This window comes from Caretta caretta, chromosome 4, assembly GCF_965140235.1.
Source record: "Caretta caretta isolate rCarCar2 chromosome 4, rCarCar1.hap1, whole genome shotgun sequence".
Lineage (NCBI taxonomy): Eukaryota > Metazoa > Chordata > Testudines > Cheloniidae > Caretta > Caretta caretta.
Genome location: NC_134209.1, coordinates 54,700,055 through 54,726,072, shown reverse-complemented (window position 1 = coordinate 54,726,072; position 26,018 = coordinate 54,700,055). Strand labels below are relative to the sequence as shown.

At 38.3% G+C, this 26,018-nt stretch overlaps 1 protein-coding gene across 2 annotated transcripts; it reads right to left on the bottom strand.

Moving 5' to 3' along the window:
* Positions 1-128: 128 nt before the first annotated feature.
* On the bottom strand, positions 129-24,065 carry PLK4 (polo like kinase 4). Of its 2 annotated transcripts, none has more exons than XM_048847661.2 (16): positions 23,846-24,065; positions 21,624-21,719; positions 20,213-20,308; positions 20,002-20,116; positions 13,771-14,803; positions 12,871-12,971; positions 10,356-10,729; positions 9,016-9,120; positions 8,449-8,551; positions 7,627-7,776; positions 5,809-5,939; positions 4,803-4,894; positions 4,275-4,422; positions 3,033-3,170; positions 1,850-1,956; positions 129-790 (listed from the first exon to the last, which is right to left on the bottom strand). In XM_048847661.2, exons 1-16 carry the CDS (start codon positions 23,873-23,875, stop codon positions 691-693), a joined length of 2,919 nt encoding a protein of 972 aa, XP_048703618.1. In that variant the 5' UTR covers positions 23,876-24,065; the 3' UTR covers positions 129-690. The 2 variants fall into 2 exon arrangements, with proteins under 2 accessions (XP_048703618.1, XP_048703617.2); XM_048847660.2 differs by lacking the exon at positions 23,846-24,065 and adding an exon at positions 22,003-23,625.
* Between the last annotated feature and the right edge of the window lie 1,953 nt (positions 24,066-26,018).

The following is a 26,018-nucleotide window of genomic DNA, read 5'->3' as shown; positions in this document are numbered from 1 at the left end:
GGTATAACAATTCAGTATCAGAATGGTACCGCTGAAGTTGTACCTTTTCTCTCTCTCTCACACACACACACCCCCATCATCTGAGAATGCCCTAGGCAATGGTTTTGTTAAATGAACCAAGTCATCTGGACAATTACCACTGCATTTATTATTTTTTGTTTTATAAAATGCTTTTGCAGGGAAATTTCATTAGAAACTGTTGCTATAAAAATATAAAACAAGTATAAAACAATATATATTTTTACATATATTACTTGTAAGCCACATAAAATACAACTTATTTACAGGTACAAATATTTCAACAGCACAAATGCTTTTTCTTTGATGGCCAGCATTGACTGAGCAGTGGGGAGGAGAAAAAAAAAACCACTTACACACACAGAGAGAAAACAAACACTATGTACAATTCTAATTGATTGTTCAGGAATTCTTTACCTGAAAAATCACTTAGTCTCAGAGATTGCCCAGAATCTGTTTCGTAGAACAACTGTGTGTCCTCTATCGGAGGAAAGTATTACATGCCTGGCTAGCTGCAATAGCAACACTTTCCTTCCTGCTGTTTAGCAGACATCACGGAGTAGAATTCTGAACTGAAAAAGTTTCTGGTAAACTGAGTAAACCAGTCACTTTACTTGAATGCCAGCAAGTTATTTATTAAACCTTCAAGCCCAAAGAGTTGCTTTGTGTTAGTCAGTGGGGGCCAGATGGATTGGTAAACATCACAAGAATTGAAGACAGACAATGCAGCTTCTCTTTGATGTATTCTGGTAATTTCTCATTTTCTCCATACCTAGTAGGTGGAGGAAGTTACACAAGTAAGTAGTAGAAGCCATTTCTATGACCAGAACATCCATATGATTCAGCAGTTTAAAATACTAAAAAGAGTAAAGATATTTTCAAACTTAGGTGCCTCAAGTTAGGAATCTGTGGAACCTTAACTGGATTTCAGGAGTTGTGGGTGCCCAGCCTCTCTGAAGTCAAGTCACGCACTGATTTTTCTAAAAATGTATTTTGGTGCCTTGAGCACCAACAGTGAATTTTTTATCTAATTTTTTTTTTATTTGCAGAATTGCAGAGATTATATAATAACTTGATAAACTACATGAGAAAAGTTAAGCAGCTAACTGCAAATATAGTATCCAGACGGATATCTTACTGTATACTCCATTGTGTGAAATTCCTAATTTTATTCATTGAACAGCAATAAAACTTATTTGCCATAGTTGCCTGAGACTCAAAATAGAACAGCTACTGTGTTAAAACATCATCTACGGTTTGGGCTGAGATCATCAGGTATATATACTTGATGTAGCTTAGTTATTTACTAAGGCATTCCCTGAACTTGTAAATTGTGGACATGTTTTCAGAAAAATGGACATAGTTCTTTTCATTAAAGCTTCCTCTAGTCACTGAGCAAGCAATATAAATAAAAATCTCATACTGAAGAGATATGGACAGAACCCATTCCCATCTTAGCCAGGACTGACCCATGATAAATTTTACTATGTGCTATTCCTACACTTATTTGATCACCAAAACACAGAAGTTATACACAGTTGGGGTTTTGTTTTGGATTTTTTTTTTTTTTGATGCTACAAACGCTAGTAAAGTTTTTATCCACACACTATTAACATAGTACTACACATACAGACTATTTGGGTAATTTCCACATGATAAAATTATAGTAAAGAGATGGTTTTAATTTCCTTAACATGCTAATCAAAACAAACATTTGTAGGAGTTAAAAAATAGTAACTGAAAGGTCAACATTAGAAACCCACTGCAAAATTTATCTTGTATTTCCATTTACTTTGTATGTAATGTATGTGCTTATAGAATTAAGACTCACCTAGTCGTCTGGCCATTTGGAGATGTGTAAGTGATAGAAGAAACACCTGCTTGTGCTACCAACTGGGATCCATCATTGAACTGAACCCACACTGCTCCACTAGTCAACTGACAAGAGATGTGTCCAAAGTTATTACAGCTTGAAAACTTCAAATAATTAAAGTTGCATACCATAACTATCTATTTTAAGAAGTTTATGGTAAAGTTTTCAAAAGTGCCAGTCACCTAGGAGCCCAAGCCTCATTGTCTTTCAAAGGGATTTTTAGGCAGATTTCAAAATTGGACTTTGGCACTTTTGGAAATTTTACTAGTATGATTTGGCTAAGAATTGTGCAATAACATTTGTAGAAAAACTAATACAAGGTTAGTTTGTATGGCTATTGGTTCTACAATATGTAGTATAATTAGATAAATTACTACACAAATTTACAGACTCATTTAGGACCAGAAGCAGGTCATAAATTCAGGTCTGGATTATGTAAAAACAATTTTGCTGTTTTGTAAACTTCAATTTTTCCCCCCTTATCTGGCACAAAGACCATGAAGAAACATATCCAACAATGAATAGAAAATTCGTTCCTAATTCCTCCTCCAAAATAGTACCCAACTAATGACAAGTACAAAAGTGACCAATAGCTCTTTAGTTTAACGCATAGTGTCATCCCTTTGTTTAAAAAGGTTAGCATTAATTCACTACCACCTCTGTTGGAGAGGTCATTCTGTATATACCACAATAGAAGAGAGCCTCTTTCTATTATGTTAATTCTTTCTTCATGTAGATTTATATATATATATATATATATATATATATATATATATCTCCACTAGTTCTGGTCTTACCCATTGTCTCAAATAGATAGTTAATCTGAACTTCAATAAGTAGTATTGGCTAGCTGAACTACTCCACTCAGGTCTTCTCTCAAGGCTAGTTCCCAATGTCTTCATTCATATTGAGCCTCCCCTCCAACATCTTGTTGCTCTATCCTGTACTTTCCAACCTATCTGCCTTCAAAAAAATGACCAAAACTGTAGTTTAATGAAACTTACTGTGTACTCCCTGCTTGCAAGTGAAGCCTAAATACATTTTCAAAATTAATCATTTCTTCTAGTTAAAAAAAAAAACCACTTAATTCAAGTCCAAGAAAAAGTGGACTTGTCTACTTTATTAGCAATTCACTACTCACCTGAGAAGCCCAACCAACGTTTTTCACAAAAACAGATTTTAAAAGCTGGGCTGAATTCGGACTACATTCCTTTTGCTGATTGGACGAGCAAGTTGTTTCAGGAATGGTAGTTGTGAATGGAGAGCCTTCATATGATATCTAAAAATAGAACACCAAGAATTGCACAACACCATTGTTCTTACTAATGATGAGACCATGATCACTTACAGTTTTAGCAGTAAATAGAGGTTTATGCTCCTTTATTCCTGGTTAAAATATGTAGTCTCCTATGTACATCAGCTGACCACTTTAATTACTCTACAGCATGCATGGATCACAAACCAGCAATTGATACTTTTCACAATATTTTTCATCCTCTGAACTAAAGGACTGGTAACAAAACCTCTTTTCGACCACTTAAGTATCTTGAGAGAGCAGATACCCTCTTCTACTTTAAGCCTATTTCCCCTTAACCAGAGTCTCCTACTGTCACAACTGCGGTGATTCTCTACTTCATAAACAGGCTTCAGACCATGTTAGTTACAAGAATAGTTCTCACTAAGATGATCATTTGACCAATAACTAAGAGAAACAAACAGAAGAGAAGAATACAGCGGATTGTTCTTATTCTTTAGTCTCTCAGTGTGTAACATATTTTTGTCTAGCAGACATTTAAAGGAGGCAACATACAAGATGCACCTGCTTCTTCTCAATTCAGTTATTGAAACTCCTTGGGCCTTTTGACATGCTAGACATGGTTTTTTTATAGAGAACACTAACACCAAACAAAGCTTCACATAAAATGCATTGCTTTTAAAAACATTGATGTCCCAGAACCATAGTTTGAATGCTTGTTAATATCCTATGAGGCATTTCCAGCACATCCAGACCAGAAGGTGCCTCAGACAGCTCTTCCATAGTTCTTTGCAATAATTAAAATACTTCTATGTTTAGAAAAATAAATTCTAAAGTAAGGTTATCAAACTGTGCCCTTCTGCTGTTAGGTACTGCATGACATGTCTCTTTCAGATTCCTATAAAACCTAGACAGAACAAATGAGCTGAAGATCAAGAGCTTAAAGTTGCAATTTCTTTGCTTGTCAATTTGTGTTATAAAACATTTTAATCTAACTGTATTTGTAATCAAATCTGGTAGGTACAAAGGTTAAATCCATAAAAATGTACCTTTGTATTTGAATGTAACGTTTGAGTATTTAAATTCTAACTAGACAGCGATATCAAGTCTATGTACTTGTTTACTTACAGAAGGATTTATGTTGGGAACATGACAAGGAGTAGAGTTCACAGCTATATTTCTATCCGCTGAGGTAGCATCTCTCACTGTGCAGTTTACATCCGCTGAAATAGAGGGAGGTGCCAAAGCCTTTGGAGATTCAGTGTTGCCTGGCTTCCTGGAAATTAAAAAGAGCACAAGAATAAAGGTCTTTGTGAATCTTCTTACTGGGGATAATTGCATGAAGTGCAGCAGACTTAGTCAGGAAACCTGGTTTCTCTTAATTGCAATTGACTGTGTGGCTTCAGACAAGTTACTTAACCTTTGTTGCTCTACTATCCGATCTGTAAAATTGGGCTGTGTTTATGAAGCACTTTATAACACCATTCAGTTAAGAATTTCAGGTTTCATATGTGTTTGCTATCTTTTGATCTAGATTTCTTTAACTCATCTGCATGGAGTCTAATTGTATTTTATGCCAATGAAGGAGAGTCTATTAATCCAGAGATTTAAATGTTTACATACCTAGTTTTGCTACAATTTAAAAGGAACTTTTACCTTCCAACAATTATTGGAAAAAAGGGAACACTTCCACTTCTCTTTTCTTCTTCCAAAACAGCAGCTTCCAATGCCAGACAAATACGGTGCCCCTGATTTTGGGGAAGAGAAAAAAAAAGTTAGTTTATATTCAGAACATGAAAGTGCTATATAAATATCTGTAACATGGATTATTTAATGTGACAGATGTGCCTGGTGTTTGCAACAACCTTGCTAAAGCTTACTGGTAAAGAGGAAATTGGTTTTGACAAGGCTGCCGCATTTCTGCTGTTAGCAGTATAGAGAGAAGCTGCTAGACACACACTGCTGTGCCTTTAGGGGGAGCTCAACTCATTCTCCTTTAGCTCAAAAAAGCTCACTCCCCATGCACCTGATCCAAAGCCCATTGAAGTCAGTTAGAATTCTATTATCTTCAATGGACTTTGGATCACACTCTATAGGGGCACTGAAAATGTGCCCCTAAAGGGCAAGATCCAAAGTCCATACCACCCCCCCTTTCCCTTCTCAAAGGCCAAGGGAGGAGACAGAAGCAGGATCCCAGTGTAGGAAGCTCACAGTAAAATGAGGGTAGGGAGTGGAAATGCACACAGTGGGTGGGCGGTCTTGGTTTCTTATTCCCTGAGCCCACAGAGAGGTGGTGTGATTATTCCTGTGACTGCTTATTGGGATTCATGGGGCCTGAAAGCTTGATTAGTAAATGGGTATTCCATGGAGGGCAGATTAGTGGCAGTTTTTTGCTTCACATATCTGCAAGGTTGCTTTGCAAATAAAGCAACAGAGGCTCTTTTCACAATTATCTTTAATTTACATTGAAAGTTAACTAATCAAATATAGGGATAGCATTACTTTGTAAATTCTGACTGCATTTTAAAAAGTCATAACATTAAAAAGAAAAGTAGGCACCAAAAGGATAGAAAATAGTGCTGGAGCCAACCTCAGTGAAAAAGGCTGCAAGTTTAGAGGCAGGCACTTTGCACTCAGAGGTGCCTATACAATAAATATTTACCTCATTTGCATGATCCATATATATTTGTATTTCCTTCTTCAGGCCACTTTCACTTTCTTCTTTCAAAGTGTAGGATTTCCCAGATTTTTCTATCACTCGAATAATACCTGCTGTCTTGTGTATTTTTGCCCCTATAAAAACAAAGTCTAATCTATTTTTTCTCTAAAATATCAAAAGTTACCAAGTACAGCAAATTACTACTGCTACATTCTTCAGAAATTGTCAAGAAATAATATAATATATGTAAGACTTGTTGCAAAGAGAAACATATAAATTCCTTTAACTCACTCCAAGATGAACTCTAAACTAGTAGAAATCAAAAAGCGACTTAAATAGGTCAACTATAATGTTAACATATATTAATGTATTAGTGTATATTCAGTATCCGATATAGCTCCTGTGCAAATTTGAAAACATGCATTTAACACAAAACAAAACAATAACCAAGTATACATGAGATTCGGGCCAGGATATCATAGCACACCTACTTCACCTTTAAAATTACTTCTTAAACATTTATGTTGACAGTAGTTCTCAACCAACATGTACCCCTGGGGGTACACAGAGTTCTTCCAGGGGGTACATCAATTCATCTAGGTATCTGCCTAGTTTCACAACAGGCTACATGAAAAGCACTAGCAAAGTCAGTACAAACTAAAATTTCATACAATCACTTTTTTACAATTCTGTATATACTATAGCAGTATCTCTCTACCTGGGGTTATGATTTATTTTATAATTATATGGTAATAATGAGAAAGTGAGCAATTTTTCAGGAATAATATGCTGCGACACTTTTGTGTTTTTGTCTGATTTTGTAAGCAACTGTTTTTTAAATGAGGTGAAACTTGGGGTACGCAAGACAAATCAGCCTACTGAAAGGGGTACAGTAGTCTGGCAAGGTTGAGAATCACTGTTAATGTCTTGAGTTGGAATATCTTAAGGTAGTGAAATCAAGTATTGGAGGATAGTGCTCTTGTGTTACAACTGTTGTAACAAAGATGAAGAATTTATTCATTATTTGTCTTAATTAAATGAAAGGGGCCACTTAAATACCGCAGAACAAGAGCTTGTTCTGCGGAACAGGCACTTCTCAGCAGTGCTATTGAAAAATGGACTTACCTGAATACTAATCTATTTGTGTTCTTACACAAATCTTAAAAAAAAAAAAAAAAAAAAACACACCTACTACTACTATTGCTTTGGAAGGGCTAAGATTGACTTCATTGTATTTTAATGCAGCTATGCCTATTTACACCAGAAAAGAATTTGGCCTGAAATCTTTACTTTATTTGTAAGTCATTTAGAGACATGGTTGGATCCCCTGCTCTTGTGGTTTCTACTAAAAACGCCACAATTTTTCCTAAATAATGACAGGGAAAAATCAAAGAGCAAGCACACTATTCACCCATCTAAAATGATGAAAACACAGGTAGGGAGGAAGATGATCCACAAAGCCACAAGAGAGCGACAGTAGTTTAATACCACTCTTGTAGTGCATGCTTAAAACACTGGATAATTGAATCTGCAAGGAGATAGTGTGTATTGTAACTTAACAGTATTTAAATGGCCTGTGTGCGCTAGGATGAAGAACAATTGACAAAATACTAAAATATATACAGTACTTTAAAAAATTCTAATACTCTTTCCTTTTTAAACTTGGAAGCATTCATCATTTGGTCTTAGGCAAAAAATTTTAAATAAAACTTGAAGTTACACATGGTTTCTGTTTGATCACCAGGATTTCAGTACAATTTTGCTAATAAGGTTTAATTGTTGCAGTAAAAAGCTAAAAAAATTTTCCATATGAATACATACCGTCATAAAAACAAACTTCAACATCTGCAATAGGTGAATTCTCCATCAACATGCACTTAGCATATCTTGTATAGAAGGTAACTTTTGGTGTTTTGGATCTTACCAACTGTACAAATTTGGCTGCATACTGGTACTTTTTCCAGTACTTTTCTAAAAGAAGAAGATTTAAAACTCTTAATTGATTAATTCAGAAGGGAAAATATATATGTATGTACAAATTATAATGAATTCTTTTTAATTTGTGAGATCTGTCACTGTCTAGCTGTTACTAACTGAAAATGGGGGGAAGTCAGCTTTCAAGAACTTACCTGGTAGTATTTTACAGAGCTATTTAAGTGTTTTACCCCTGACCTTTTTTATTTTTTTTTTTTTTAAAGTTAGGCCAGTACAGGACATTCATATCCATGTGGAATGTATTGTTTCTGTAGATTCATACATTAATATCACTTAAAGCATATGTTAGTGATTTCTTTAAATTAGGAAGCAATGGACATGTTTATGAATATTTTCAAGGTAGCTTTGGTAGTCAATGAATGATCTTTAAAGTAAAAAGTAGGGTGCTGTACTAACCATTCAGTGAAATATATTACTCATTTGTTATATAACAATCTCATTACATTTCAAAGGAGAAAAAAGTAGTTCATTTAGGAGCAAGAAAAAAAACTAGAGCTCTAATTGAAACGAATAGGCATTTTCTCCATTGTATTCAACATGAAGTATTTAAAAGCTAGTACTCATTCTAACCATGCACAAAGTTTATTAAAAATTACACTTTTAATCTACTTTTTTTTTTCTTTTAAAACAAAAGAAATTTCACACTACCTGGCAAGTTGTCAAAGCTGTACATAACGACATCTTCAGGAGGAGAGGGAGGTCCATCATCAAGAAGGAAGCCTCTTCCTTCATTTGGATGATAAACTGTGATCTAACAAAAAGCCCCCCCAAAATCTTATAGTTATATTGCTATACAATATATCACAATATTCCTTATCTGAAAGCTGTGGATGGAAGTTACACAATGCAAGGCTTAACTACTGTATTCCTCTGTCTAAGCTATTTTAATTTACTTTGGCAGGTTTCAACTAAAAGTTTAGCCAGTTTTAGTTCTAAAACTAAAATCAGAGATCTCTTTTCTTTAAAAGACAAACAAATCAATCTGCTACTTGCATTTTAAAGGCTGCACTACCGAAGAAGAAAATATCTGCAGTTTCGCACCCATCCTTGATGCAAAATATTCAACTGCTTTCTAAACAAACTGATACTCTAATTAAGGTTAATATAGCTAAAGGCTATTATTTTTATTTGTGATATACTGAACAGTTTAGTACTACAGTCACTTGATATTTATAATAAATGGAAATGCTCAATTTAAGTTAAATTACTACTCACCACACTTCCATCACAAGATATTCTGAGAACTTCTTTCACAAGCTCTTGGGAATGGAGTTCTTTTAGAAACTCCATACACACTTCTCCTGCATCTAAAATACTCACCTAAAATACATATAAAAATAAAAGCCATATTAAAATGTAATTTCTTGCCCAAATGACAATACATTTTTTCCCCATAAATGTATCAGAAAAGTATGTGTTTCCTCCCTCTCCATGTTTATGGCAAACTCATAATAAAAATGAACAATGGTATTACAAAGATCAAGCAGCTGATTTTGTGCTCCCTGAAGTAACTTGTACAGGTAATGCTATTCCTTAGGACAATTCTAATGCTTGTTCAGCATGAACAAAGAGTTATATAGCCAAGTGTGTGGCTTCCTGAAGCAACCAATCAGAAATTAGGAGGTAGATCAGCCCTAATACCTTTTCAAATACTAGGGTAAGGGAGGAGAAAGAACAGATGGAGGATGAAGGGGAAAAAAGCAGTAAGAGAAAAAGGAAAAAAAGAGACAAGAATGAGAAAAACAAGAAATTGAGATAAGCAGGGACTGAAAGAACTTTATTTTTAGAGATGGAGAGAAAAAAAAGAAAGCAAGGAGGAAAAGAGGTCAAGGGTGTTTGTGAGAGAAAGAGCAAGACTATTCTCTTCAATTCCAATTAAGATACATAGCTTAAAAGGAAATGTTCATGTTTTATATTGCTATCTCATGCACACAATAGTTTAATTTGGGCACATTAACATTGAAAACAAGACCTGTAAAGTTAAAGTGTGCATTTTTCAAATACTTAGAAAAGCATGCCTATTTTTAATAATATCTCGTTTGTGTCAGGCTGTAGTTTTCTTTTACTTGATGACAGGTTTCAGAGTAACAGCCGTGTTAGTCTGTATTCGCAAAAAGAAAAGGAGTACTTATGGCACCTTAAAGACTAACCAATTTATTTGAGCATAAGCTTTTGTGAGCTACAGCTCACTTCATCGATGAAGTGAGCTGTAGCTCATGAAAGCTTATGCTCAAATAAATTGGTTAGTCTCTAAGGTGCCACAAGTACTCCTTTTCTTTTTTCTTTTACTTGTAAGCTCAGAATGAGACAACACTAACATTTGTGCCAAAAATCAGTAATGGCATTAGATTATATGAAGACTGAGATTTACCATACTAATGAAGACTGAGATTTACCATACCATACTAATCTTTGATTATTTCTTTTAATATACATCTTAAAGCATGTGAGCACACCTGTTTTACTGAGCAACTGCATAAAAGAAAAGGATCTCCGTTTTCACTATACTTAATCCATAAATATATATTTTTATAATTTCAAAAAACAAAACACACCACTGCATTTTTTGTTTTTTGTCTGATTGATTTTAGCCTGTGAGCATTCAGAGGAGACACAATACTTCGCAGTGTAGGTTTCTGATGTCCTAATAGTTCTTTGCCCCTGGCTTTTCCTTGTTCTGAAGTTGGATAGAGACCAAATGCAGATGCTGGTTGAGCTTTCTCAGATTTACATTGAAGTCCAGAGGTATATTTCTTTGTACTGATCTGATTTATAGAATGTGCAATGTCAATGGGGGCACTGGGATTTTTTTGATCTTTTAAGCCATTCCAGGCATTTCTTGATGTTTCTTGCTGCACACCTAGATGGTATCGGAAACCTCCATTTGCGTTATCAGTACTGATGTGATCCAGAGGCTCTCTCAGCTGAGCTGAAAAATAGCATAAGTGTATTCAGGTTAGAGGTTTAAGAAATTCATTATTTTGGAAGATTTTTCTGAGTTCTTAAGGGGCAAGGGGAGGTGGGATAGAAAGGAAGGAACTATTTCATGGTCTTTAAAAAAAATTTCAAAGTAACTAAAATTTAAAAATAAAACTAAGTAACTGAAGAAGAAAGGCTGGTTTAGCCCTCAATACTGAGTATCATTTCTAGGCTGTGACATCAGGGTGTCCATTTTATTTTGGAATAAACTAAAATGACTCTCAAATTTGAAAGATATGTATTGAACTCCAATACAATTTAAAATAAATTCCACTATGCAACTAATGTGTTAATCACTGCCTTTTAAGTATAGTGAGTGCAGAGTACTCTAACTGAAACACCATTTCTGAATAATTTGTTTCCAAATTATACCACGACTAGTACACTTCTAAATATTTATTTAATTTAAAACAGGAATCAAACTTCATCTCCCTCGGTGGAAAGAAATATTGTTAATTTACCACTTAGGTAATATATGTAGTACTATTAAAAGGACTACCGAGTTTTACGGAAGTTACAATATAGCAAACTCTTGATAGAATAAAAACCACTTCTCAAATGCACTTTTTAAGAAGTGTTTTCTATTTTAGCTATAAACTAGACAAATAGAATATTTGAATATGCTACTGCCATAAATAAAAAATAACTTAATATTTACAATATGCTGCTTTTTATGTGTAATGTGTCAGCAAAAGGGTAGATTAGAAATTTAGATTACACTACTAGACGTGAATAGTTATGCTAGATATTCCCACCTTTAACGAAGGGAACAGATTGCTTTTATATTTGATTTGGCCATAACTGCTACTTCAGATTTGATATTTAATCAAATATATTTGATTAAATGAGGCAGATATTTAATCACCTCATCTCTACTTCACCTCAACACTGAGTGCATTCTTTCTGCCATGGCATAGATGCATTACAAAAAGACTAAAAGAGTTGAGGAGAGAGAGAGAGAGCGCGAGCACAACAGAGCAGAGATAGCTAGGTTATGAGGAATAGGGTAATTCCAACTATATATCATATGGTTACAATTCCCCCAAGGGAAAGAGAGTCTGGCAATATCAAACAAAGAAAAATGAGTGGTTTTGTGTTATTTAAACCTCTTAGTTAAATTACATCTTTATTATGTACAGTTTGCATATATGATGTAATATAATGCATGGCAAAGAACTCCTCCTTCCCTTCTGTGTCTTTTGTATTTCTCTCCACCCTCCCTTCTGCAGCGCTAATTATCATCTGTCTTTCATACTCTACACTCATACAGAAAATGTTTATGTTATTCAAAGAATGACATCGCAGTATCTTCAAAATAGTGAAGTTAAGGTAAAAATATTCAAAAGAACCAGAGTCCAATTTTCAAAAGTGACAGGCATTCAGGAACTTAAATCCCATTAGAAAAAGTCAGTAGGACTTAAGTGCTTTTGAAAATTTTACCCTTCACACTTCAAATCATCATTTAAATAGACACAGAGTTGTTCTGCTTCTGGTCAGCACTGAACAATGAGGAAGGTCTATAAAATTCTGTATTATAATCTTCCTGATGGTACTAGTTGTTTTTATTAGTAAAATAAATGAAAAAAAAATCAGAAAGTTAATGATGGTAGCCAAAGGAGAGGATGACCTCATTTCAGAGTGCTATACAATTTGACTATCAAGCTTCATTTATGCTATTGTAGGCAGTTATTCTTGTACCATTTACTATCCTTTTAGTTCATAATGGGTTTATCTGGATAGAAAAACATTTAAATATTGAAGGTGGCACAAAGGAACACATCACAATAATCTGTTATTTTAAGTATCCTCCCATGTTTCCTCCAGGAAGCCATACTGCACCTCCCACACCTCCCCATGGAAGCGAATACTATTTAATGTCCAATTTCTTTTGTAATACTAGCAGTACATCCCATTGTACTGGATTATTTCACAACACATAATTAGATGTGTCCTTGTCTCACAAATAAGGAAATATTAATTTAATAAGACAAGTAAGTAATTACATGCCTGGGGCAAGTAACAGCATTTCTTTAGTTTGTATAGGTCATGCAAACTTGACAATTAAAAAGACAACATTCTGTAAATTCATACCATTTGTCTGTATGCTTCCAAGCCACTGCTGCATTGTTTCAGTCTGGGACTTCTGTTCTAATAAACCAATACTGGGCTTCATTGGACAGAGATAATTTGAGCTAAATACACAGAAATATTTGTAAGTGTTTCCATAACAATAAACATGAATATTTATTGGCTATTGAGCCTAAAGCTAAATAAATTTGTACAAAGGGGCTCTTTTACTGAGTAGTATAGCTTTTGTGAAATAAAAGTGACATCTATAAACAAGATTATACTGTATGTTTGTATAACAAGAGTAATACTATTCCAGATGCAGAGACAGTAACAGAACATTTTTGTGGGGGCTAAGAGAATCATGTGGAACTTTGGAGATTCCAGATAACATGGGACAGGTGCATCAGGAAAATATAGCAAAAAAGCCAATATTACTTCCATTAATAGTCTCAAATAAATATATTGGTTTATAGTTATACTAGAAGTTAATTGAAGTTTGACAAATTCAAGCCAGCCAGGGCTCTCATCAGTTAGGACCTGGAACTTGCACATGCAGAGGACAATGGCTACTGGTCAAGCATTGCATTTGGTGCTTTCTTCCCCCATCCCTCTGCAGCCCCCAGTTACACTGGCAGATGCCACATCCTCCACCTACTTGGCATCTAAACTCGGCTTAAAGAGACTTTCAGCAGTCAAGACTTGCTCCTTCCCTCATGGTGGGACCCTTCAGCTTTCACCAGGGACATATAGGAGCAGAGCTCATTTTTGAAACACTAACAGAAAATGCATTTGTGCTGACTGAAATTTAAATATATGTTTTTCTACTGTTGCTTATTCCATGACATTATGCATTTAACAAGATAGATAGTTCTTCTAGATTTTATCTTAAAGCTGCCAATTTTAAATCAGACTGATTCTTACTGTGTTTGGTCTTTCACAGGTGGAGATGTGTGCTTTTCAAAAGAACCAGAACTACAGGAAGTCTTATCCTTAAATATAGGGGGAATATCACCATAGCTGTTTACAGGTGAAAATCTCTCTGTATTTTCCATCACTCCTACTCTGGTCGTTGAAAGCAGTTCTATGGAATGGCATCTCTCCACAGCGTTTGATATTCCTTGAGTCTGACTGCGAGATGCTCCCGACCTATCAGAAGAATGGGCCCTCCGAAGATAACGTGAATGTGGCCTCTCTTCAGTAAGTTGCATTGTTCTTCCCCTACCACTTATGCCAGTTTCTTTTCCCTGAATTCCCCAGCGATTATAAGAACTGCTTCCATCCACAGATGAAATGTCACTGGAATTCTTATTTTTAGGAAATACAGTCATTTTATTTGGGAGTGGCTGACCAACCAAGACCCTCTTCTTTTCCTTCAAGCAACCACTTATACTGACACTGGAGGAGCCAGTAAAGGCTGTAGAGATTGTGGCATTTCCACTGTCCATTGAATCCTCCACAGTTCCTGAATCTTTACTTCGTGTTGAGTTATGTCTGGACATAAAAGGATGATCCAGCACAGATGAAAGACTTAAACGATCTGCTGGGTTTTTGCGAAGTAACCGGTGTAAGAGGTCTTGAGCATCCCCTGACAAAAAAGCTGGCATTTCATAATCCGCTAATACTACTTTATTCAATGTGTTCTTGACTGTGTCAGTGTCAAAAGGGGGTTTCCCAATAAGAAGAGTATAGAACATACACCCCAAAGACCACACATCAGATTCAAGTCCATGTGCACTCCGTGTGGCTATTTCTGGAGAAATGTAATTTGGAGTTCCACACATTGTATAATGCTTTTCATGAGGCATTTTCAATTGCGTTGCCAGTCCAAAATCAGCAATCTTGACGTTCATATTACTGGTGAGTAGAAGGTTAGAAAGGGTGAGGTCCCGATGTAATATTCCATGAGAATGAAGATACAACATCCCTGTGATAATCTGATGCATAAAATGTCGTGCTGTTAGAACACAGAAATATAAGATCTGGTTTTAGTAGAATATTTGAAACAGTAAGCATCAAAATATGACTTTAAGTATCTTCTTATCTGCCCCAATCAGATCCATTTATTAGGATCAAATTACTCCTAAAAATGTGTGATGTAACTGTCATTATATGAAAGATTAGAGGAGAAATTTGCTGTTACCATACTGCTTAGCTGCCTCACCAAGACTATTTGTTTCTAAGGCAAATCCATGAAACACAGTAATGGGGCTTATAATCTAGTAATCAAATTTGTTTCTTTGCCACTGTGCAAAACCATACTGAATCAAGAACTTGAGAACAAAATGAAAATATTTAAAACTGGCCCTAGAAGCTTTGACAACTTGTTAATATGGGGCAGTGATTTTATTTTTGAACACCCAAGAACAGTGGCTTTTAACCTGCGGTCTGAGGACCCCTGGAGGGTCCGCAGACTACATCAATTGGGTCCCCTAAAGGTTGTTGTTACCATAGAATGGTTGTTTTCAACCTGTGGTCCACAGACTATGTCTAAGATTTCCAAATGAGTCAAACAACTCCATTTGAAAAATTTTATGGGCCCACAAATGAAAACAGGTTGAAAAAAAAAAAATCACTGCCCTAGAAGTTAGTATATAAAGCAGATTCCTAGAACCAATCTGTTTTGTGTGATGTATAGGTTATATATACACAAGAGACCAGATATTTGGACACCATGTAACAGATCACTAATAAGATGGCACAGAAGTTAGCAATAATGAAAACACAAATAATCTTGAGCAGTCCCTTCTCCCACTAAACTCATTTAAAAGTTACAATTAGAAACTGTTTTCCCTACCACAACAGGTAAAGCAATCACGCAACAGAGAAGAGCAAGAGGGTGAATGCCTTAAGGATTCACACAGACTGAAACAGTGTCCTGTACCATTGCTTCAGGATTATGGCTATGGCAGGAAGCACGGTTTGCTGAGGCAAATGACCATAACATTTTTTTCTCACTTCCTTTCAATTACCAATCCTTATTACAGCTCAATCCTTCCTAATTGTGTACGTGATGCACTCTTGGCAAAGTACATGAAGCGCATAGAAAAAAAAAGTTACAAGTTATTCTAAAATACAGTAGTCACCTTTACAAGGCAGCCTTCTGCCCTGAAACCACTCAGAAGTATTCCCAAGTGTACTGTGTACAAGTCTGCTTCATCATTCAACCCTCTAAATTCAGTCAATATGACTCTACATGAGGACATAAAAGCAAGATCTTATTCAACAAATCCTTATGACTTAGTGAGAAAAATAAGTTTGTACCACCCTCAATGCCTGTTGGCACTGCAGAGCCAACACAAGTAGAAGAGGAATTATATTCACTTGTATTTCGTTAATGCATTGTTTACAAGTTCCAATCAGTTGCACCTGTGCAATCCCACTGGAGACAGTGGTGTTACCTTCAGAATAGAACTGCATTTTAAATTTGGTAGTCATCCCTAGGGATGTACTGTATTCTTCAATGCTTCTGCCTCCCACCTGGAGTGCAATTAAAGACATATTGGTTGGAAAGCAACACCAACTACCATTCTTCAAATTGCAGAAGCTAGCCTCCTGGCCAACTCCCTTATTCTCCCGCCACCAATATATTCAGTCTCTTTTCCCACTCCTCCTTTAGGAGTCTGCAAAGGGCAAAGACCTTAAGAAAACTTTGGGGAAAGAGGAATGAATTGTACTGGTAAAAGTCACCATTCCACACAAAAGACTAGTTTGTGTCCAGCAGACAGTATTTTTTAAGTAACTTTTTCCAAATTGGTTAAACCATGCTGCTTTGCAGCTTCCTGTTCTATCACTTGATTCTGGCTCCTGAGTGTTATGGGGATGATGCAAAGCTTTAACAGGTGAAAGACAATGAATTGCACTGACAAGTATTTCAGTGATTTAAAAAAAAATCCCCAAATGTACAGTAACATCTGTCCTGAACCACTATTCAAGAGACCAACAACAATCGGTTGTTTGACGTGTATATCTACTTGACAAGGAACTCTGGCAGTAACAACATGGGGATTGGTGCTTCTTGTAGCAATGATTTCCATATGAAATGTGCACAATTCACAAATATATGGGGGGGTGCTTTTTTTGAACTGCCAGCTCTGCTAACTCAATGTGGATTCTTTCCTCCCAATGTATCAATCATCATCCTTACCAAAGAGTTCCACAAACAAGATTAGGCCCTCAGTACCATATGGACAGCCACATTATTTTCATATCCATCTCCATTTTGAAAATTGGTAAATAGTTCCAATGATGCTACACAAAACAAACCAGACTCCAGCTCTTTTTTGACCTGTGTTGGATCTGCAGTATAAAGAATAAAACCCCCCAGCAAAAGCAGAAAATAATGTGGCTGTTCCAATGTTCCTATTAGAGCTGTTGATTAATCACAGTTAACTCACGTGATTAACTCAAAAAAATTAATCGTGATTAATCACAGTGTTAAATAGAATACCAATTGAAATGTATTAAATATTTTGGATTTTGTCCTACATTTTCAAATATATTGATTTCTATTACAACACAGAAGACAACATGTACAGTGCACATTTTATATTATTTCTACTTAAAAATATATGCACTGTAAAAATGATAAAAGAAATAGTATTTTTCAATTCACCTCATACAAATACTGTAGTGCAATCTCTTTATCGTGAAAGTGTAACTTACAAATATAGATTTTTTTGTTACATAACTGCATTCTAAAACAAAACAACGTAAAACTTTAGAGCCTACAAGTCCACTCAGTCCTACTTCTTGTTCAGCCAATTGCTAAGACAAAACAAGTTTGTTTACATTTATGGGAGATACTGCTGCCTGCTTCTTATTTACAATGTTACCTGGAAGTGAGAACAGGCACCCACATGGCACTTACCTTGCAACGCCGGCTACGAATTTACATGCCAGATATGCTAAACATTCATATGCCCCTTCATGCTTCAGCCACCATTCCAGAGGGCATATTTCCATGCTGGTGCTCGTTAAAAAAATAATGCGTTAATTAAATTTGTAACTGAACTCCCTGGGGGAGAATTGTATGTCTCCTGTCTGTTTTACCCACATTCTGCCACATATTTCATGTTATAGCAGTCTCCGATGATGACCCAGCACGTTATTTTTAAGAACACTTTCACAGCAGATTTGACAAAGGGCAAAGAAGGTACCAATGTGAGATTTTTAATAGCTACAGCCTTCGACCCAAGGTTTAATAATCTGAAGTGCCATCCAAAATCTGAGAGGGACGAGGTGTGTCGCATGCTTTCAGAAATCTTAAAAGAGCAACACTCAGATGTAGAAACTACAGAACCCAAACCATCAAAAAAGAAAATCAACCTTCTGCAGGTGGCGTCTGACTCAGATGATGAAAATGAACATGCGACCGTCTGCTCTGCTTTGGATCATTATCAAGCAGAATCCATCATCAAGGTGGTTGAAGCATGAAGGGACATATGACTCTTTAGTGCATCTGGCACGTAAGTATCTTGCGACGCCGGCTACAACCGTGCCATGCAATTTCACATGACATTGTAAACAAGAAGCAGCAGCATTATCTCCTGCAAATTGCAACCAAACTTGTTTGTCTAAGCGATTGGCTGAAGCAGGACTGAGAGGACTTGTGGGCTATAAGGTTTTACATTGTTTTAATTTTTGAATGCAGTTATTTTTTTGTACATAATTCTACATTTGTAAGTTCAACTTTATCATGAAAGAGTTTGCACTACAGTACTTGTATTAGGTGAACTGAAAAATACTAGGTTTCAGAGTAACAGCCGTGTTAGTCTGTATTCGCAAAAAGAAAAGGAGTACTTGTGGCACCTTAGACTAACCAATTTATTTGAGCATGAGCTCACGAAAGCTCATGCTCAAATAAATTGGTTAGTCTCTAAGGTGCCACAAGTACTCCTTTTCTTTTTTTGAAAAATACTATTTATTTTGTTTTTACAGTGCGAATATTTGTAATAAAAAATATAAAGTGAGAACTATACACGTATTCTGTGTTGTAACTGAAATCGATATATTTGAAAATGTAGAAAACTTCCAAAAATATTTAAATAAATGGTATTCTATTTTTTTAATCACACAACAGTCCTAGTTCCTATTGTATGGAGATGTAACTCAGATGTAATACAAGGGGCACAAATCTGTGGAGTAAGAATGCGCCAATTTTACATGGTCATATTTCATACTAGAACTGTAATTTAACAAAGGTTACACCTTAATGTTAAAAGGGAAGATCTACCTAGGCATCACTGAAGACCAATTTTTAATATTTTATTTCTAGTAGCACACGGACTTATAAGAAGGGATGCAAGAAATTGGTTTCCCAGAGAAAAAACATGGAATTTCCATTTTTACAAACAATCTTCAGTTTTTACATTTTTTGAAAAAATAAAAATATATTAACTTAATTTTGCTGAAAGTACCAATGTCACTTATTCAATGCATACAACCTCCCGCTCTTATGATTGATTTTTGAATGCACTTTAAATTTAATTGGGACCGGGGCCAGAATTGATAATCAAAAATTGGGATAATCAGGAGAATTGGCAAAGAGCTTTCTATCCCTTATTTTAAGATGCAGTGGGGAGTGCTCGGGCAGTCAGCCCCACGCAGTGGGAGATGACCACCGGAGCCACAGCCACTGTCAGCCCAAGGCGGCTGGTGGTTTGGTTAATATGGAGATCTGGAAAATGGAAGCTTGGATTAACAGGATTCTACTGTATATCAATAAAACACAACGTTTTATTGATAACTATATATATTGTGGCTAAGGAAACTAAAGTTCAGCATTTCATTTAAATCACAGAAAAACATGGATTTTTATTTTTTTTTTAAATCAAAGAATCGTGGGGGGTTTTTAATCACAAAAAACTTGGATCCCTGCTTATAAATCACAACTATTGTTATTCTTTTATGCTATTATTCCTGTCCCAAAACAGGACTAACAAGAAAACAAAGAAACTATGCATCAAATATATATGCAATTGTCGCAAAGTCTTTCAAGTACTACTAGATTTAGAGCTACATAGAATTGCTCCAAGGGAAAGCAATGACAGTGAAACATTTTTAAAAGGGACTTTTATCTATCAAAATTAAATGCCTGTTTAATGATAAACAAATACTGACTAAAATGTCACTATATGAAAGAATCCAACCCACTTTCTTCCTCAGAGAAAGGCTTCATTCTGTTCTTTAGATATCTGCTCATTTCTCCATTGTGACACATCTCTAGTATCAGGTACACATAGTTGCTATCTTCAAAATAATTATAAAGCTAGAACATAAAAACAGAATAAAAACAGTTAGAATACTTTTACAATGAAGACTGCATAATTTTAAGGTAGTGTACAAAGTGTAAGGTTATTCTTACCTCAAGTATAGAAGGATGTTTTAATTGACAATGTATCTTCACCTCATTTTGAACTCTCTGTACCATTCCAGCTTTGTGCATGGCCTTTTTGTCTATCTGAAAAGGGACCAGACAATATATATTTTTCCAAACATCAGTGTTTTAGTACTTACGTACAAGTTAAAGTACTTTCAAGACACATTTTAAGATAAATTCCACAACTGAATGAATGTTGTGAAAGCTACCATCAGACTCTACTTTTGTGGACTATACATTGCATTTCACAAGTTCTTTTGTAACCCTACAGATACGCACGTTCCTTCTACATTTAACTTTTTTTTAAATCAGTATATCTGCACTTTGAGTTTACATCACAATATTGTGCACTTAATATCTTGTTCTTAGTAGTAAACACAGATAAATTTGGAATAATATTTGATTGTTAAACAAGCAGTTATGCATGCAAATCTAGAACTACTGAAAAAAGGAGACAGTAATAAAACAGATAAGAAATATTTAGGTATATTTAATGTGGTAAAATGTAATATTTATATACAATATTTAGACGATTTAAATGCAACCTGAAAATATAATCTTGTGAAGACAAACCTATACATCCTGTATTAATTCTAGCAAAAGTTTTGCCAAATTGTTAATATGAATAAGTCTATAAAATACAAACAGATATTTTGATAAACTACAAGCCAGCCTTCCAAGACAATCAAGATTAACCAGCCCAGGCACAAAATCTGTTTACCCACGATTACCACAAAGAGGATAATAATGAAAAATCTAATGATTTTTCTTTTTTAGCAGAGAAGTAAAGTAAGTTTCTTGTCCATGGGTCAGTGGAATTTTTCAAGCCTACTGTAAACTCAGGTCCTAATCCTGCACGCTACTCTGTGTGAGCTGAACCCCCTGCACTCAGTTGGAACCTCACTGATATCAGGATTAGGCTCTTAGAATATGAATTCTGAGGCAGGACCTCTGGGCCACATCCTCAGATTATAAATTATCCTCCTTTAAATTATTTTAGCTCAGTTGAAATCCATGATAATTTACACAGGCTGAGGATCAACCCCATCTTTTATGTGTTTCTACTGCACTTATCGTGAAGAGGCCCCAATCAGATTGGGATGTCTGGGCATCACCCCAATATACTTAAAATATATCAACTTTGCAATATGCAATTCAATCACTAGCTCTTAGCCACAAAATCTAATGCAGGGCATTAGAGATGCAACCACAAGGAAAGTTGGGCAAGGGAAGAGAAGATACCAGCAGTGAGAGGCAATATTCTCTCAGCAGTATGCATAGCTATAGTAGGACAGGAACGCGCTGAGGTGACTCGTCCACCAGTGGTTGCACCTGCGCAAGCCACATTGGCACACACACATTCTCCAGCCACGTATGGGGCGGTAGTAACACTTACCATTTTGATGGCCACTTCCAGGCCAGTTTTTAGGGATATCGCCCTATAGACCCCAGCGAAGGAGCCCTTCCCCAGAAGGTTCCCCACCTTGAAATCCTGAGAGAGAGAGAGAGAGAGAGAGAGCGCGCGCGCGCGGGCGCCTCACAGTTAGTCTTCCATCACAGTGCAGGGTGCCCCTCTTCCAGGGATGCTGGAACAATTTTTATAGTAGGAGCGCTGAAAGCCATTCAATCAAACTATAAACCAGGTATATGATGGAAACCACTTCAAACCACCGGGTGCTGCAGCGCACATACACCCGCATCCCTAGTTCCAGCACCTATGCCCTCTTCCTGGCCCACGGGGGGGGGGGGGGGGGTGAAGGGCGCCAGGAGCGTACCTGGATGGAGTTCTCCCCGGCCTGGCTGCGAAACATGCCTGCAGCGGCAACGCGGCTGGGCGTGGGGACCAGGAGACTCAGCCGCCACTCCGGCATCTTCCCCAGAGCTTGCACTCTTAACACAGTGGCCAGAGGGGAGCAGCAACCGCGGCGCCAGAGCCGGGCAGCCTTCCCGCCGGCTCTCCCGCGCCTGGGGGAGTAGAAAGGGGAACAACGGCCGCCAGCTCCCGCTGCCATAGCAGCGGCGGCAGTCACTTCACCTCCTCCCGCCTGACAGTCCTAAGCGGCCGCAAAGAGATGCTCCCCGCCGTGGGCAGTCACAGCCCCCACACAGAAGACTCGCTTCCCTTTGGGGGTGCTCCGCCCCACAAGCGGGCACTAGGGCCCTGAGCACCAGTGACTACTAGGATCCCGTGGGACAACTGAAGCGAGATGGCAACAGATGTGCAGGGCAGGGAGGAAACGAAAGGGGCTCACACACACTCTGAGGGCCGTGGCCAAGCTGTTTACAAGGGCACTTAGCTGGCCAAACAGTGACGCACAGAAACCTTCCCTGTCCCTGCAGCTAGGGACGCTCAGCGATGGCACACGGACAACACCCTGTCCCCTAAAGGGCTGAGCCCAACTGCAACAGCTGGCGCATCCCAATCACCTTTTCACTTCCTAGGGTTCTAACCTAGGCCCTAACAATGTCCCTTCATCACTACAGTTGATCTGGCTACAACACAGTTAAAGAGACAACCTTGCTAACTCGTCCCCTGGCTCAGTGTTACTCTCAGGGCAAACAAGACTTAGGATAAAATATGTATGTCTTCCGTATACTTCCTGTCACTTGTATGTGACCAATGAGGTAGTATTAGTGTTGACTGGGATGTATGGTATTATGGAGGACCCATAGCTAGCAAGAGAAGACTGTCACCAGAATATAACCCACCCCTTCAGTGTGAGATTTTCTATGGGAAAGTATGTTATGGTCTCTGGCCCTAATTTGCAAAGTACCTATACATCGACCTCGAACTTCCAACACCATGACTCTCCAGTCCACACAAAACTCTGATTGACCACAACCAGAATCACAGACATGTTCTGTCTGCTGAGTCACCACACGAGAAGCAGCTTCCAGTACAGACTGGTAGCAGAGTAACTTCAAAATACTCCAAAATCTTGGTCTTTGCTTTCTCCTTGATTTACCCAAGGATACACCATTGAGTGGCCAGAGACTGACTGCAGCGATAGGTACTTCTGAAACTCATGCAATTAACGGTGAAGTAACAAGTGTTTGCTGCACTGCAGCCAGCTGGCCACGGGGCTTGCGGTCACTGGGAGACAGAAGCTGCAGGATTCATGCGAGGTCTGGACAGGAGAGCAACCAGGCGGTAGAAACCATCTGCCTGGTAGTTTGGTCTGAGATCAGGTTGCACCAGAAATACTAAGCTGGGGGAGAGAGCAGGGGTTGCCTAGGAGCAGACAATGCTATTGAATTCGCCACACTTGCCACCTGCCAGTGTTCAGGCTGCCAGGAGATGATGGGCATGACCGGGGCAGAGGACACCCTATCCGTGTCCTCCTCCCCAGTCGCGCTTACTGCGCCGGGGCGCCTCCTGGGAGGCCTTAGGCCCTGAGCCAGCACAACACAACCAAGGGAAAAATTCACGCCCGGCGCGGGGGGGGCGCGGGTGCTGGGGGGAGGAGGAGGCACTACCCCAGCAGGTAGCAGGAGGGGGCGGGGCGGCTGCTCGGAACTTCCCGTCCCGGAGGAATTGGTCGGGTTCTGCCCCTCTCCGCTCAGGAGAATGGTGGGGTCTCGGCCCCACCCCCACGCGGGGGATGGTCGGGTCCGCACCTCTATCTTCTCTCCGATGCAGGTCGCCATGGTGCCGGCCGGTCGCTCGCTCCTCCCGCGTCCTCTCTATGATTTCCCTTCCGAAGCGCGGCTCCGGCGCCCCATTATGGCCGCGTCCTCCGGCCGCCGTGCCCCAGGCCGCTCCTTCTCCGCTCCAGGGCCTGGCGGGAACCTCTCTCCCTCCACACCACCATTTTGAAAAATCGCGCCGTTAACCCTCCGAGAGCGAGGCCACGGCTGACGTAATCACGCTGGCGCGGAAGCACCAGTGGCTCCATGTTGGGAATAATAGAGGTAGCACATGCGCAGTTGGCTGATTACTCGTGCCCAAATAAACACATGTATGATTGCTGCGCATGTGCGATATGGAACGCAGACCCACCTCAGGGCGGTCTGGACCCATCTGCAGGCTGCTTCAAGAACGTTGAATTGGATGGAGCCACACTCCTGAGTTGTGAGGGCTCTTCCATTCAGTGTTATTAGAACCTGGTTAACTTGACCAGATAAGTTTAGATCCTGAGTCATTCAGATCTGAATCTGAACTCTCCTAAAGTTGGGAGGTGGGACAAGGAATTCATATCGTTCATTCCAATGTGGACCTTTCCCTAATAACAAAGCACCCTTTATTATTAAAAAAAAGAAAAGGAGTACTTGTGGCACCTCAGTGACTAACAAATTTATTTGAGCATGAGCTTTCGTGAGCTACAGCTCACTTCATCAGATGCATTCAGTGGAAAATACAGTGGGGAGATTTATATACATAGAGAAGATGAAACAATGGATATTACCATACACACTGTAACCAGAGTGATCACTTAAGGTGACCTATGGCCAGCAGGCGAGCCGGGAGGCGGAACCTTTTGTAGTGATAATCAAGGTGGGCCATTTCCAGCAGTTGACAAGAACGTCTGAGGAACAGTGGGGGGTGGGGATAAACATGGGGAAATAGTTTTATTTTGTGTAATGACCCATCCACTCCCAGTCTCTATTCAAGCCTGAGTTAATTGTATCCAGTTTGCAAATTAATTCCAATTCAGCAGTCTCTCGTTGGAGTCTGTTTTTAAAGTTTTTTTGTTGAAGTATTGCCACTTTTATGTCTGTAATCGAGTGACCAGAGAGATTGAAGTGTTCTCCAACTGGTTTTTGAATGTTATAATTCTTGACGTCTGATTTGTGTCCATTTATTCTTTTACATAGAGACTGTCCAGTTTGACCAATGTACATGGCAGAGGGGCATTGCTGGCACATGATGGCATATATCACATTGATAGCTGTGCGGGTGAACGAGCCTCTCATTAGTAATTACTGCTGCAGGGATGGTCCCCGACTGTGGAATGAACTTCTCAGAGGAACTAAGAACTATCCCGAACCCAGTAGTGCCTCTCTCACAGATTTATCCTGAGTCATGGGCTTTTGGATCCTGCAGGGACATCTCTCCCAATGACTGAAAAGGTAATATATATTCCCACAGTTTTAAGGTCTGCCCAGCATGTAGCAACAGGAGCAACCTGTGAATGTTGAAGGAGCAGGAGCTGATGCAGCTACTGCCTCAGCAGCAGCCCCTAGTCTCCCTGCTCCTGAAAGAGTACCTGCCAGGTCCCAACTCTTGGTCAGATTTTGAGAAGTGCAGGCCCCAGGACTAGGGGGGCTTAGGAAATACAATCTGGAAGCAACTGTGGTTTGGGGAAGTGTTCCCAGGCCCAGAGCCCTGTAGGGGAGGGAGTGGCAAGAGTCAGGGAGTGTTGCTTCATGCCAAAGCTAAACTAATCCCATATTGTTTTCACTGTGATATTATCACTTATATGAGTGGTTGATATCAGTTGTTGAATAGAAACACTCATAAATCAGTTTTGAAATATTATAGTTACTTTCAACACTTACTTTTTGTAATATTTAATTGAAGGAGATTAGACTCTGCTCCCTAAAGCTGCTGGTACTGGGTAGGTGCACCTTAGTTAACATTGATTAGTTATTTCATACTTTGTGAATATGTCATATGTTCTTTGCTCATATGTAATGTAACATATTTCACTTTTCCTGTTGCGTACAATACCTACTTTTCTCTAAAATCCCCTCTCCTGACATATTCCTTTTTACCCTGTTCAGCAACATCCAGAAAACAGAGTTAATGTAAAGTTTGTTAATATGTATATGTGTACCTCATCAATCCTAA

Excerpts from the sequence above, each read along its gene's own strand:
- PLK4 (XM_048847660.2), bottom strand. The coding sequence starts at position 22,239 with ATGGCAGCGGGAGCTGGCGGCCGTTGTTCCCCTTTCTACTCCCCCAGG. Across the intron at positions 7,777-8,448 it reads CAGCTTTGACAACTTGCCAG|AAAAGTACTGGAAAAAGTAC; the intron begins GTAGTGTGAAAT and ends TTCTTCTTTTAG. Across the intron at positions 4,423-4,802 it reads TTTCCAATAATTGTTGGAAG|GAAGCCAGGCAACACTGAAT; the intron begins GTAAAAGTTCCT and ends TTTAATTTCCAG.